Source organism: Wyeomyia smithii, chromosome 1, assembly GCF_029784165.1.
Source record: "Wyeomyia smithii strain HCP4-BCI-WySm-NY-G18 chromosome 1, ASM2978416v1, whole genome shotgun sequence".
Classification (NCBI taxonomy): domain Eukaryota; kingdom Metazoa; phylum Arthropoda; class Insecta; order Diptera; family Culicidae; genus Wyeomyia; species Wyeomyia smithii.
In genome coordinates this window covers 154120951-154135062 of record NC_073694.1, presented here as the reverse complement: position 1 = coordinate 154135062, position 14112 = coordinate 154120951, and the positions used below count along the sequence as shown (strand labels likewise).

The 14112-nt window shown below is 41.2% G+C and overlaps 1 protein-coding gene across 5 annotated transcripts in view; it reads right to left on the bottom strand.

The window, feature by feature from the left end:
• LOC129718552 (papilin) overlaps positions 1-14112 on the bottom strand; it is a 206662-nt gene that overhangs the window by 40361 nt on the left and 152189 nt on the right. For all 5 annotated transcript variants that reach the window (XM_055669428.1, XM_055669427.1, XM_055669424.1 and 2 more), the window contains exon 3: positions 7214-7274. In XM_055669428.1, the coding sequence (XP_055525403.1) occupies positions 7214-7274 (61 nt within the window). The remainder of the gene's footprint in view (positions 1-7213; positions 7275-14112) is intronic.

Genomic DNA, 14112 nt, shown 5'->3' with positions numbered 1-14112 from the left:
AACCCTGGGGAAGACCCATGTAGCTAATGCGAAATGTTGCCAAATCACCATGCCTAAAATGCATATGCTTTTCGGACAACAAATTATGCAAAAAAATGTTCAAAATTAATGAAAATCCTTGTCGGTGAAGTTTGCCCGCAAGAATGTCAATAGAAACGAAATCAAAAGCCCCCTTAAGTTCCAAGCCAGGAACTTATTGAATAAATTCAATAAGCGCCTCTTGGCATTGCCGGGTAGATTCTTCAACAAGTTGAATTTGATTCTATCTAACCCAGGCGCGTTATTTTTGCAGGACAGGAGGGCAACTGAAAATTCTGCCATCGTAAAAGGTGATTCTATCGCGTCGTGGCCCGGAGACGTATCGTGAACAAAGTTTTGCGCAGGAACAGAGCCCGGACATACTTTCCTGGTATAATTAAATATCCACCGACTTTCTTTCGCTGGAAATCAAAACAAGCCTACGATGAATTTCACTATGCACAACAATCCCTGTACGGGCAGTTAAGACGAGCGTACGATGCCTACTACCAACATCCTGCTATACTTCCTACGATCAACCGATTGAAAGGAAAGATGCTTGCTCTGCAGAGACGATCCACGCAAGCTTTCGTTAGAATCCACGAGCAATTCGTTGCGGGAGAACCTTTGTCGGTGTTCCAGCTTGGCGAAAGAAAACGGAAAAGAACAACTATAACACGACTGGACGGCGATAATGGTGAGTTCTACAACAACTCGCAAGCGGTTCAAGAGCATACACATCGATACTTCTCTGAGCTATATTCAGAACAACACGGAGAAAATGCACAACCAGGAGTGTTCCAGTGTGACCAGATCATCCCAGATGGCGATCCATCGAATGAAGCATGTATGAGAGCGATTACAACGGCTGATATATGGGCGGCGATTAAATCAAGTGCATCCAAAAAATCTCCAGGACCGGATGGAATTCCGAAAGAATTTTATCTCCGAACATTCAACATCATTCACCGAGAGCTCAATCTCATATTGAACAAGGCATTGGAATCTAATTTTCCAACGGAGTTTGTGGCTGGTGTCATCGTTTTAGTGAAGAAGAAGGGGAGTGTTACCACTATTGGTGCATACCGACCCATATCGCTCCTCAACTATGACTACAACTTGCTCTCCCGCATATTGAAGACGTGTTTGGAACACATCATGACATCACACCATATACTCTCTAACGCCCAAAAGTGTTTCAACGCACACAGAAACATCTTCCAGGCCACGCTTGCATTAAAGGATCGGATATCTCAACTAAAAACACGTAAACAGGCTGGGAAACTCGTGTCTTTCGACCTAGACCATGCCTTCGACAGGGTGAGACACTCATTCCTCTTTGCGAATATGCGCTCTCTTGGTATCAACACGCAACTAGTGAACTTGCTTCAACGAGTCGCTGCTCTATCTTTCTCCCGCTTGCTGATAAACAGGCACCTTACACAGTCGATCCCTATACAGCGCTTGGTGCGGCAAGGGGATCCCATATCAATGCATTTATTTGTGTTGTACCTACATCCCCTAGTAGAGGCCCTCGAACGCATATGCTCGTGGCATATGCTGATGATATCAGCGTGATCACCACTTCGGCACGCAAGCTGGAAACAATGCGTAATCTTTTTCACAGGTTCGGACGTGTTTCTGGAGCAATTCTTAATTTGCGCAAGACTACTTCCATTGATGTAGGATTCGTCAATGGAAATCCGATTCATGTAGATTGGGTACAAACAGAAAACAAGATTAGAATCCTTGGTGTGATCTACGCCAATTCAATTCGGCTCATGGTAACTCTCAATTGGGACGAATTGATTCGCAAATTCGCGCAACAGGTTTGGCTGCATTCGCTGCGGACTCTTACTCTTCATCAAAAGGTGATTCTTCTCAACACTTTTATTACGGCCAAAATTTGGTACCTGTCATCCATTCTGCCGCTATTCTGCGTCCACACTGCTCAAATCACAGCAACTATCGGGACGTTTTTGTGGAGGAGACATCCAGCACGTGTGCCAATACAACAACTGGCCAGGCCACGCGACCGAGGAGGACTGAAGCTACACTTGCCAGCACTGAAAGCAAAGGCTCTACTGATCAACCGTCATCTCAAGGAGATCGAATCCATGCCCCATTATAACTCTTTCCTCCCCCACGCAAATCCTAATCTTTGCCCAACTGATCTTCCCTGCCTAAAATTGATCCTGCAAACACACTACCGTTTGCCCCACCACATCCAACAAAATCCATCCTCCGATCAAATCCATCGCTTTAATATTGATCAAACCAACCAACCGAGAGTAGAATTACGTCATCCAACAGTCAATTGGAAAGGGTTTGGCGCAACATTGGAAGCAAAATGCTGACATCGGTTCAACGTAGTGCTTGGTTTCTTTTAGTCAATGAAAAGCTTGAGCATAGATTGCTATGGCACACAATTCAGCGCGCTGATAATGATCAGTGCCTTCATTGTAATTCAGCATCAGAAACGCTGAAGCACAAATTAAGCGAGTGTCAACGAGTGACTGCAGTATGGTCGCACCTGCAGAATCTTCTGATGACGACTCTAAACAGTAGAAGAAGGCTATCTTTCGAGAACCTGATACATCCGGTATTAAACAACACACCGAGACGACAACAAATAAAAATCATGAGACTCTTCATTGATTATGTCATCTTTGTCATGAATTGTGACAGTGTAGTAGACGTGGAAGAACTAAGTTTTTACTTGCAAATTGACGCGTAATTGATTGCTTTGTAACTAGTTTTAGACAAAATCAAATCAGAATAAACTAAAATATGTGTAAAAAAAAAAGACTCCTTGCTTTGGTTGACCGTTATACGATTTCGCATTCTTCGGGCTGTGTTCCAAAGAGTGTTCATCGATGTCTCCCTCGACATTCCGTTTACGAACCGACGCCAATATTTGCGTTTCTTTGCTTGGACCAAGCTTTTAAACTTGGTCTTAAGCTCCGAATACCGCGTAAAGTCGTTGGGTTTACCTTTCTCTCAAAAGAAGGTTTTAAACGCGTCGGATTTTTTCGTGTAGACATCGGAACACTCTTTGTCCCACCAAGGAGTGGGAGGCCGTTCTTTGATCGCACGCCGGGATATTTCATCGTTTGGGGTTGCAACGCGGCGTCGAGAATCAAGCCCGCGAGGAGGTTGCATTCTTCAAGTGGTGGGTGATGTTGAATCGACCTGACAGCTTCTGAAATCATGTCCTCGTATAACCTCCAATCGATATTCCGTGTGAGGTCATACGGAATATCAACTGATCGCGTGCGAGTTGAACCATTATCAATTAAAATCTTAATAGGCAAATGATCGCTACCGTGGGGATCAAGGACTACCTTCCATATGCAATCCAACCGTAGCGATGTTGAACATAAAGATAAATCTAAAACACTGGGGCGCGCTGGAGGTTTCGGAACGCGTGTCATGTCCCCGTTGTTTGATATTGTCATGTCGAAGTCGTCGCAGAGGTTATAGATCAAAGAGGAACGGTTATCATTAGAAGGGGAACCCCAAGCCACGCCGTGGGAGTTAAAATCTCCCAAAATCAAACGTGGCGAGGGAAGATGTTCTGTTAAATTAAAGAGCAGCCATTGCCCAACCTGTGCTCTGGGAGGAATATATATTGAGGCAATACAAAGCTCTTTATCTTGTATTGTCATTTGACATGCGACTGCTTCGACGCCTGGGACCGAGGGGAGGTTAATACGATAGACAGAATAGTACTTCTTAATCCCTAGAGGTACTCCTCCGTAAGGGGTGTCTCGTTCAAGGCGAATAATATTAAAATCATGGAAGTTTAGATCTACATTTGAAGTGAGCCAAGTTTCACAGAGAGAAAATGCCAAGTTTCACAGAGGGAAGGCGATGAATTAGCCATCAAAGGATACGATTGGGCCATTTAGCAGTCAACTGCTTCAAAAACGTTTTAATTGTTGGTAGAAATGCCAGCAGAAGACTTTTAAGAGTGTCAGTTATGTTGAAATTTTCCAAAATCCAGTCCACAATGTCTGAAAACTTCAGCAGTCCAGATTCTGGCTGAATCTTGGACGAAAAAGAAGCAACAGTTGGGTTTTTTGATGTTCCCGAAAGTGCCGGAAACTCCTTACTTGAATTCAATTTTGCCAATCCCGGAGGAGTTTGCTTCGGATTTTCTACAGCCCTTTTTGTCTTTCTCCTAGAAAGGTACTGCAATCACTGCAAAAAGTAAAAGTATGAAAGTGCTCCAAGGGCTGAATGTCGTATATCACTTGACTCAGATCGACGAGCTGAGCATTTTCTGTATGTATGTATGTGTGTATGTGTGTGTGTGTGTGAGTGTGTGTGTGTATGTGCAACTCTTTTTCTCACTCACTTTTCTTAGAGATCGCTGGACCGATTCTCATGAAATTAATTGCAAATGAAAGGCCTAGTTGCCCCATAGGTTGCTATTGAATTTCATTGTAATCGGATTTTTAGTTTAGAGGTTATGTTTCTAAATATAAAAATCACGATACATCAATATCTCAGAAACCACACAACTGAATTCAATAAAATTGGTGTTAAATGATCGGGCTGTCTTCAAAACCCTTAAGTTTAAATTTCGTATTGATTAAACATATGGTTCAAAAGTAATGTAACTCATTCTTTTTTCTCAGAGATGGCTGAACCGATTTTCACAAAATTAGTGTCAAATGAAAGGTCTAGTTGCCCCATATGTTTCTATTGAATTTCATTGTAATTGCACTACAATTTCGTCCGTTATTTATAAACATGTGAAATCACGTTATAAAGAGAAATATATTTCAAAGACTGCCTAAGCTCACTCACTTTTCTGAGATGGTTAGACCGGTTTTAACGGAATTAGTTGAAAATGAGACCTGAAAAAACTAGACCTGGTCTCATAACATCCTATTGAATTTCATTGTAATCGGATTTTTAGTTTAGGCACCGAGACAATTTCATTATCTCAGAAACTACACAACCAATTTAAACAAAAACTGGTGCCAAATGACGGTCTTACGGTCTTCAGAAGAGTTTTTCCCAGGAAAATTTCCTACAAATGTCATGTATTGATATTTTTTCAAGAGCCAACTTGACATCTCTAGAGAATAAGTACCGTAAACTGGGGTGACTTTGATCACCGGGGTGACTTTGATCACTGTACCTCTTTTTTGAAAATGTGGTAAAAAGCGCTCGTAGTGCTTGAGATTTGACGCAATGCTCACTGATTGTGTGGATATATGTCTGCATTGTTACTATTCATGCATTTCCTGCTATCTAAAGATTGTTTTTCATGCTAAAATATTAATTGAAAATAAAGTGTAATATTGGCGACTGTTGTTGCATACAAACAATCGGTTCAAGCAGATTCAAAACAACAAGTTGCAATACGTAAAGTGTTTCTATTTTGTTCCCAGATTAGTTCTTAAGATGAACAAATATTATAACAATACATTTCCTTGTTATTTTTGCAAGTTTTTCCTCGGAGGCAATGTTGAGTCCCAATATTCTCCACAGCGTATTACATATTTCTTCTTAACAAAGACCCAAGACGTGAAGTAACATGCAAATATGGACAATTTCATAAGTCATATTCCTCGTGGACTAGTTTTTGATGATTTTAGACCACCTTCCCTCTCAGTGGATAATCATTCATATATATTCTAAAAATTTTGTATGAATCTTGGACATTCGCAAACATAAACTGTTCACGTAGAATGTGAATCGTCCCCAAATAGCTTTCCATATTTATAAACTCGTTTAAGTCGTTTTAGGTTATTCAATTTAGTGAGAGTAGCAAAGTGTTACTACAAATTCATCAAAACAATAAAGCGATCAAAGTCACCCCGGAATGATGATTGGTGTAAAATTTTTAAACTATATTTAAAAACAGCAAAATTGTTGCTAAACTTTCGAACTAGTGACTGAATCTTCCTCAATGCATGCCAGTACTTATTTTAAAAATATCAAACAATATTGTTTTCAGTATATTCTGAAAATATTGAGAAGATACAATCAAAAAAGTGATCAAAGTCACCCCAGTTAACGGTATTGAAAAAGTGGATTTTTCCATATAAAATCGCATGGAAACTTCAAAAATCGGGCGCAAATCGGGCGTTTCACCGATCGATCTGAAAAGTTACACAGTTGTTATAGGACCCATAAGGAACACGGAAAGTGCATGGGAGCTAACATTTATTTCTTGTTCCACCCTAATGCTCATATGTGTGTTAATCTTAGGTTCTGAATGTTCGTTATAGTTGTGCTGTTGGTTACCAGATATTCGTTATTCAAAGTTGAAAATAAATCCAGCAGAAATTTTCCAGGTGTACTTTTTTTTTTAAATTGGAGTGTTGTGTAATTCTTCCTTAACAAATAATAAGTTCGAATGAGGAAGGCTGGGTCTTAACGCTAGGTGGATTAATTTGGGTTTTTTCAGTAAGCAATATTAATTCCCAGCATCTCGTTCGTGTTTAGTATTTTGTTTAGTATTTGTTTGCAATAACTTTAAATAGAGTGATGCCAGAATGTATACACTTTTAGAAAATTGCCATTGAGTAAACAAACAAACTATAGATGTAGATGATAAACAAACAAACTCGTGGAAAATACTCAGCTTTCTAAGCCAAAGTCCTATGAAATCGTTTATACATTGTTCATGAGTTTTGACCAAATGTTCAATTTATGGACTTAATTTTCAAATTAAATAATTTATACACGAGTAACAGACACAGTATAGATAGCACCGAAAGGTTCCCAAGAATGCAACAAAATAATTAAAAGTAGACTATTAATTAATCCTCAGCATTTCGGGGACATCATCTTCGTGAAACCTGGCATTGTTAATGTGTTCAAGCAAAATTTTATGGCACCTATTTGTATGAAAAATGTTGTGTTAAAAATATTCCAGTTTTATGTTCTCAAATTGTCGAATATACATAGCCATACATCATTCCTGACTACTGATATGTACCACTGGTGCACGTGGGACGGGGAGATATTAAAAAAATTTAAAACAAAACGAGCTAACTGCGAAGTCTAATAGCACCCACCCCGGGACGACTTACGATTGTTTACAGGACAGTGAATTTCCAAATTCCTATGAAGATGATAATTGGTTCGTTTCCATTGAAATAGCGATGACCACTGGTGCGATAGCGTTAGTTGGCGCCAGACACCGAATAAAACCAGCTGGATGACTACTTACCCGCCTCGAATTGGATAAACTAATTTGGTACGCTACTATAAATACTACAATTTGTAAATATCTGAAAACAAAAGGAAGAAGAAAAAAATCATTAACAAACGAGTTCCACTGCTGGGGTATACATAATCGCGAGAAAAATCTGCTCTAACTAATGTAGCTAATTAATTTTACCGAATACTTTGCAGCTACCGATCATGCTGCGATATACACAAGCTAACTTTAGTTTGATAGAAGAAAAAAAACGAAGCCCCCTCAAAGGTGTTCTTTACTGTAGGGTAGTACTAAAATGTTTACCAAGGATTCGGGTACAACAAATGCGAGTAAATTTCCCAAGCTATATTCTGCTCAAACTTAAAGTGATTCGACTGTAGGATGTGTTTGTGCGCCACAAAACCACCCAAGCCTGGCCGGCCCCGGAACGCGTAGATAAAGTTTCCTGGTGAGCAATTTGCATCCTCACACTACAGGACTTACCGGGGCCCGTACCCACAGATACACAAAACGTTCAGGAAAGGTACCAGGCCAGAACCTCACTTGATGTTACCCGATGCAGAACCATATGGTCCGAACGTTTTGTCAGTCCTTGTTTCTCCCCGGGGGGAGGGACAGGGAAGCGAAAAAGGAAACTACGGAAGAGAGTAATGTGGTTGGTACTCGTGGCCCCCGTAGCCAAGAAGGGAAAATCGTCGAAGACTGGAGTTTTTCAATTATGTCAAGTGCTTTTATTTACGCTACTTTGCCCTAAATAAATTGCTTTCGGCTTGCAGTTTTTCGACACAATCCTTCCTTTGGCATTCCCCGTCTCCCGGAAGTGGTGAGTAAAAACTTGTCACTTACGGTGTGAAACCAGTCTACCTCAAAGCATCCCTCTCTAACCCCATACACACACTCACACTTACACTCACAGAATCTATTGTCCTGTTTTGCTTCCGATGGTTTGTTTCTCCGGTTTGGGTTCGAAGATTCTGTCCGGTCATCATCAACTGCTGGAGCACTCATTCAGCTTATTCACTTTGGATGAGAGTTCTTTCAAGGGTTTGCAAACAGCACACATCAACAGACACACACACACACTCTGCCGATGTGGGAGCAAAAAAGGGCATGCAAATGAAATTACACTGTATAGCAGCCGCTCTTGTTCTGCAGTGGTTTGTAGTATAGTTTCGAAAGTGTGGTTTAATTATTGTTTATCCTGGTAAAGTTTGGAGAATCTGTTACGGAATTACATAATCGCAGTATAGAGTATAGGATTGACTGAAGCATGTGAATCAAGGTAACAAACAATGAGAAAGGGACTCGATGTCAATCCTATGCAAAATCATTACGATATGGAATTTTTCTACCGGATGGTGGCGAAAAAATCTGCAATTTAGTTTTATTAGAATTGCGTTAAGTTACATTTCCATCGAACCACAATAATTCGTTGAACTACAAAAAAAAAACGCAACATTTAGCATACAAAACAAATATGTGGCCACAACCGAGAGAACGACATCCAATTCACAATGTCGGAATTTGCTGAATCCCATCACTCGGAATTATTTTAAATTTCTGCGAATTCCTAGTAGGAGCTTGCTAGAATAAGTGGACAGCGAATAAGCTCAATGTGGTTAAATAATCACACAAAGGGCATATCGAAACGTCGATTATCGAGAGACCGTCTGCTGTTCGGTTTACTGAATAATATTCGGCCGGGGTTTCAAATATGTAGAAAGAACCAAACATTTGTAGTATTTGCACTTTAAGTTATATGATTAATATTAAAAATGAATTTTGATGGTTTGGAAACTTTAACCTTGAACTGCACAAATCGGGGCTGACATTTTTCAACGCTCTCGCCTGGCAGTGAAGAATAGCCACCATAAAAGTAAGTGTTGCTCTGTGTTACTATGACGAGGAAATTTTTCGCCATCATGCAGTGTTCATTCTCGCTTCTTTGGTTTTTTCATTATTCATGAAAAAGGAAGTCAAGTCATCCTTCAGTCGCAGTGAAAACGTACTTGTTTAATTTTAACCGATTCAATTTTTCTGAAAACTCGGTTCGGAAAGCTAATATATAAATTATAAAGAGTTTTCACTAGGATTACATTTTTTTTTGGAAAATAACCAGATCCACTGTGTCTACTTAAAAAGCGCAGGAGTGGAGCCCCAACCGAAGCAGCAAAGTTATGAAAACAATCTGACCGACGATGACACTTTCGTATCAGCTTTGACGTTTTCGTATCTTCGATGTTATACTCTGTTAAATGTACAGCGAGGGATAGGAAAAGGCATCCCCTCGATCTCAATTCATTCGGGTGTGTACCAGGGTACCCTGCCGCGCAATTTGGGAACATTTTCTATTTTGTGTTTCATAATATATAATCTATAATTATTGGCTTCTAGATTTTTTTTTTTGAGTAATTCTTTTCGGGATTTTAAAAGCGTTTTTCGGATCATTTTCTTTTATGGCTCTTTCGAGAACGTTTTACGGGGATTATGATTAATTTGGAATCATCTTAATTTTTGGCTTTTCGGATTCTGAGTTTATTTTGAGATTTCTTTATATTGTCTCCTACGGGTCTTTAGAAGCGTTTTCGATGATCTGAAGTTTAATATAGTATCATTTTCTTAGAGGGTTTTTCTGGCTTTTTAGAGCACGTACCTTACCTTACCTAGCAGGCTAGAGCCGGGGTGGCTCGTACTGTATCATTCCACTCGGTTCTGGGCTGTATGGCACCATGCCCCCAGGCGTCTTATCACTCATAGGTCACTTTCAATCTGATCAAGCCATCGTACACGCTGCGCTCTTCTGTTTCTGGTGCCGGAGGGGTACTGAAAAAAAATTAAACAGGGTTGTCGTCCGGCATTCTTGCGACGTGTCCAGCACATCGAAATTTGTTAACTTTAACCAGATGTGCAATGGGGGTCTGTTCTAGCAGCGCGTGCAGCGCGTGCAGCTCATGGTTCATGCGTCTACGCCATTTCCGTCTTCAATCTGTACTCCACCGTGAATGGTACGCAGCACCTTCCGTTCGAAAACTCTAAGGACGCTGCGAATCTCTAAGAGCAGTGTTGTCGTCTCTAGCTCACAGAGAACCACCGGTCTAGCTAGTATTTGTACAGCCTTAGCTTTGTAGGGCGGTGCACTCGATTGGATCTCAGCGTCTTACGCAGTGCAAAGTAGGCACAATTCCATATTTGAATGCGTATCCGGATCTCCTTGCTGGTGTTGTTGTCAGCGGTCACCAGCGATCCTAAGTACACGAACTCGTCGACCACCTCAAGTTCATCGTCGTCTACGGTGATTCGGGGTGGAAGGCCTCTCCTTGGAGCCTCTTCCCTTCATATACATTGTTTTTGATGCAATTCGCTTAGCTTCCGCTTTTAGTCTGCTGTAGGTTTACTCCATCGTCGCAAAGCTTCGTGCTATAATGTGGAAGTTATCAGCGAAGCCTTTTAGCTGAACTCGATTCGAGAAAATCGTACCACTTGTGTCGACGCCCTCTCCCTATAACCTTTCTTCGAGGGCGATGTTAAAAAGCAAACCGGAAGGTCCACCACCTTGTCTCAATCCTCGGCATGACTCGAAGGGATACGGGAGTATGCCCGCAACACGCACGTAACACATCACACGATTCATGGTAGCCTTGATCAACCTCGTCAGTTTATCCGGGAAAATATCCTTGTTCTTGTGCATGACCTGTCATGGCTGTTCTTGATCAGCTGTATCATAGGCTGCCTTGACATCGATAAAAATGTGATGCGTGGACACATTGTACTCACGACATTTTTTGCAAAATCAGTCGGATTGAAAATATCTGGTCCGTGGTTGCGCGGTCTTCTATGAAACCCGCCTGGTACTACCCCACGAACCTCCTGGTTGAAGGTGTTAGACGTTGGAATAGAACTTAGGAAAGTATTTAATGAGCAGCGTTAATGAGCGTAAGCCATGATAGTTGCAGCACTCTAAGTGTACGCAAGCTTGTCACCCTTCTTATAGATGGGGCAGCTGACTCCCTCGATTCCACTCTTCCGAAAGTTTTCCTTCTTACCAGATCTTGGAAATAATCCAGTGCAGTGCTCTAGCAGGTGTTTCTGTACCATGTTCGTAGAAATCCCCCGGCAGGCCGTCTTTGCTGGTGGCTTTGCTGTTCTTCAGCCTCCCAATCTCCTGCTGAATTTCGTAGAGGTCGGGGGCTGATACTCTGTCATCTACTGCTGGTACACCCAAGTTCGTTCCAGTTTCGCTTCTATTTGTTGCATTCCTATTCAGATTTTCGAAGTGCTGCTTCAACCTGTCGACCACCTCGCTATCGTTCGTGATGAGATTACCTAGAACTTTCGGTTATCATTAGGGGGTTCGGCTTTTCTCTGTCACCACGGCCTCGCATTCTCCATTATACCAGTAGTTTCTTCCACTCGGCGCCTCTGTTCCTAGTGTTGTCGTCACGGATTACCTGATGGCCTGAACTCCTCTACCTTGGGTAGTGCCGCTTCAAACTGTTGCGCGTAGGCTTCGGCAACTTGTAGATTCCGTAGTTGCTTGACGTTGAGCCGCCGGGATCGGCGCTGTTTTTAGCGCATACGGCCCGCCACTAAGTAGAGGTCTGAGTCAGTACCCTTAAACTTGGAAAATATTTTTCAGAAGTCGCATGATTTCGGCGAAGTTCGTTTGTATTTATCACATGAAATATCTTTGCAGCAGCAGAGGCAGACTAAGTTTACAACTAAATAAATCAGTTGCATAATATCTTGATTACGATCTAAGATATTCTAAATGCTTTTGAAATAATGTTAAGTCTTTTTTCTAATACAAAAAAAAATCCACCGCCATTTGAATTCAAAGTGTGCCAATCTTAAAAGTTTTTTTTCGGAATGGTCGGGGTTTCGATGAATACAACAGTCGTTTCATCATTGCTTGTTTCATGCAGATTTGCCGTAATATTTTTCGAAGATTTTCGCGATACTGTTGAATGCAAGCAAACTTGAATACAATAGATATTATCGACTTTAAATCTTTCAGTCTCCTTTCATAGGTTTTAAATCAATCAGAAGTGAACAAGATTCAACTGCGTTTCTATGCAAAACTTGTGTGCAAGTGAGAATGATTAGATCACGTAACACGTATTGAATCGAACAACACATTTGCATCCAATATTGCAAGCGGGTTAAACTTTTCGTGCTTGAATATGACTCTCTCTGACCTCGATAACCAAATGACAATGCTTTGGCATACTCTTCACGAGGTTCCGGAGCTTTTGGAGGTCCAGCTCGTCCTAAGCCTTCTTCAACGCAGCTAAATAGCTTTGCTTGTTTGTAACATCAATGTTGTCCACCTCGTTATCCAAAAACTCCAAAAAATCACAAATTCTCAATAGGATTCAAGTGGGAGTTTTGACGTGGTCATACCATAAGTTTAATCCGGGCCTATTGGAAAAATGCTGCCGTTTACTTTGCGTATGCTTTGGGTCATTAGGTTTCTGAAAGGTTTAGTTGTCCTCTAGCCCCATTTTCAGCATGGATTCGCACAAAATGTCAATGTAACCATCGGGAGTCATAATACCGCCCTTCAAACTCGAGAAACAACCTCACACCATTATGCTTTCACCACCGTGCTACATAGTCGATTGTAGATGCCGTTTATGGTGGCCCTTGTTGCTCTTACAGCACACTCGGAGTCACTTCTTTTGATGAATAGTTTGAACTTGGGCTCGTCCGAATAAATAACGCGCTTCCAGAACTCCAGCGGCTTATTGACATAGTCTCTCGCAAACCGAAGTCGTTTTTTGTTAGTGTTGTTGATCATTGGTCGCTTTTTCACGGAGTAGCTCTTCAGATCCTGTTTTACCAAGCGTTGTTGAATAGTGCAATCGGAAACGTCTTTATTCAACCTTTCTTTAATTGCGTAGGTTTTTTTTTATTTCCTGGATGGCAGTGTGCTTATTCTTGCATCAGTCTTACGTTTCAGTCTCCTTTCCGGTACCGAGCGTCTGATGCTTCCGAATGGCCAGTTGGACCGAATCATGGATTATCCCATACTAATCAGCAAACTTTCGTTGATACTCCTTGCGCTAGAGTCACGCACAGTCAAATTTTGGAGGCACAAGAACACGTCACTACGCACGAAAAGTTGACTGAACAGCTACGAAAATTTTATTTCTGTCAGATTTAAACAACCAGCTGTCAAAACCAAGAGGTGCTTGAAAAAAAAAACGATAAAACTAATTTACTGATTTACTGCAGACTGAAACCAAATATTCAAAGAGTTTACTAATGTGATAATTTCTATTTATATTCATATTGCTGTAACAAAAGTTGAAAGAAATGGAGCCGAGCCACTACTGTTTCTGATGAACGGGAGAATTTTCACACTAGGTTTTTTTTTTCCTCATCTATAGTTTATTTGACACGGCACAAATACAATTCAATGTTTAACGGCGCCAATTATATCTGCTAGCTTACTTTCTAAAGTATCTTAATAACTAAGAGCAAATTTTTTATCCTCGCTGCCGACTACGAGCTGAAACTAAATCTAACTTAAGCTAGAATGTTTTGCATGAAAAGCACTGATTTGTTGTTTGATGGTTTTCCATCGCCATAGGTAAGCAGCATATTGAATATGTTCCGCTGCTGGGCCAAGATATTACGGACTGGCATATTGGGTTGTCTCCCTCGGGGCCTGAGAGTATCGTGCGGGTCTAGTTGCTGATTCCGGATCCGGGGTCTTAACGTGTTCTTGTCGTTTGGTTGGATGTAGGCGGAAGGGGATAGGACTAAACTGGGGCGTGGATGGATTTCAGGAAAACGTATATAAGGGACATGTAGGATAGGTCACGGCTTGCCAAGACATCACGAACAGGAACAGCCGACTGCCTACCTTCGGCCTGCAGGGAAGCTATTAATCTAGACCTGGCGTC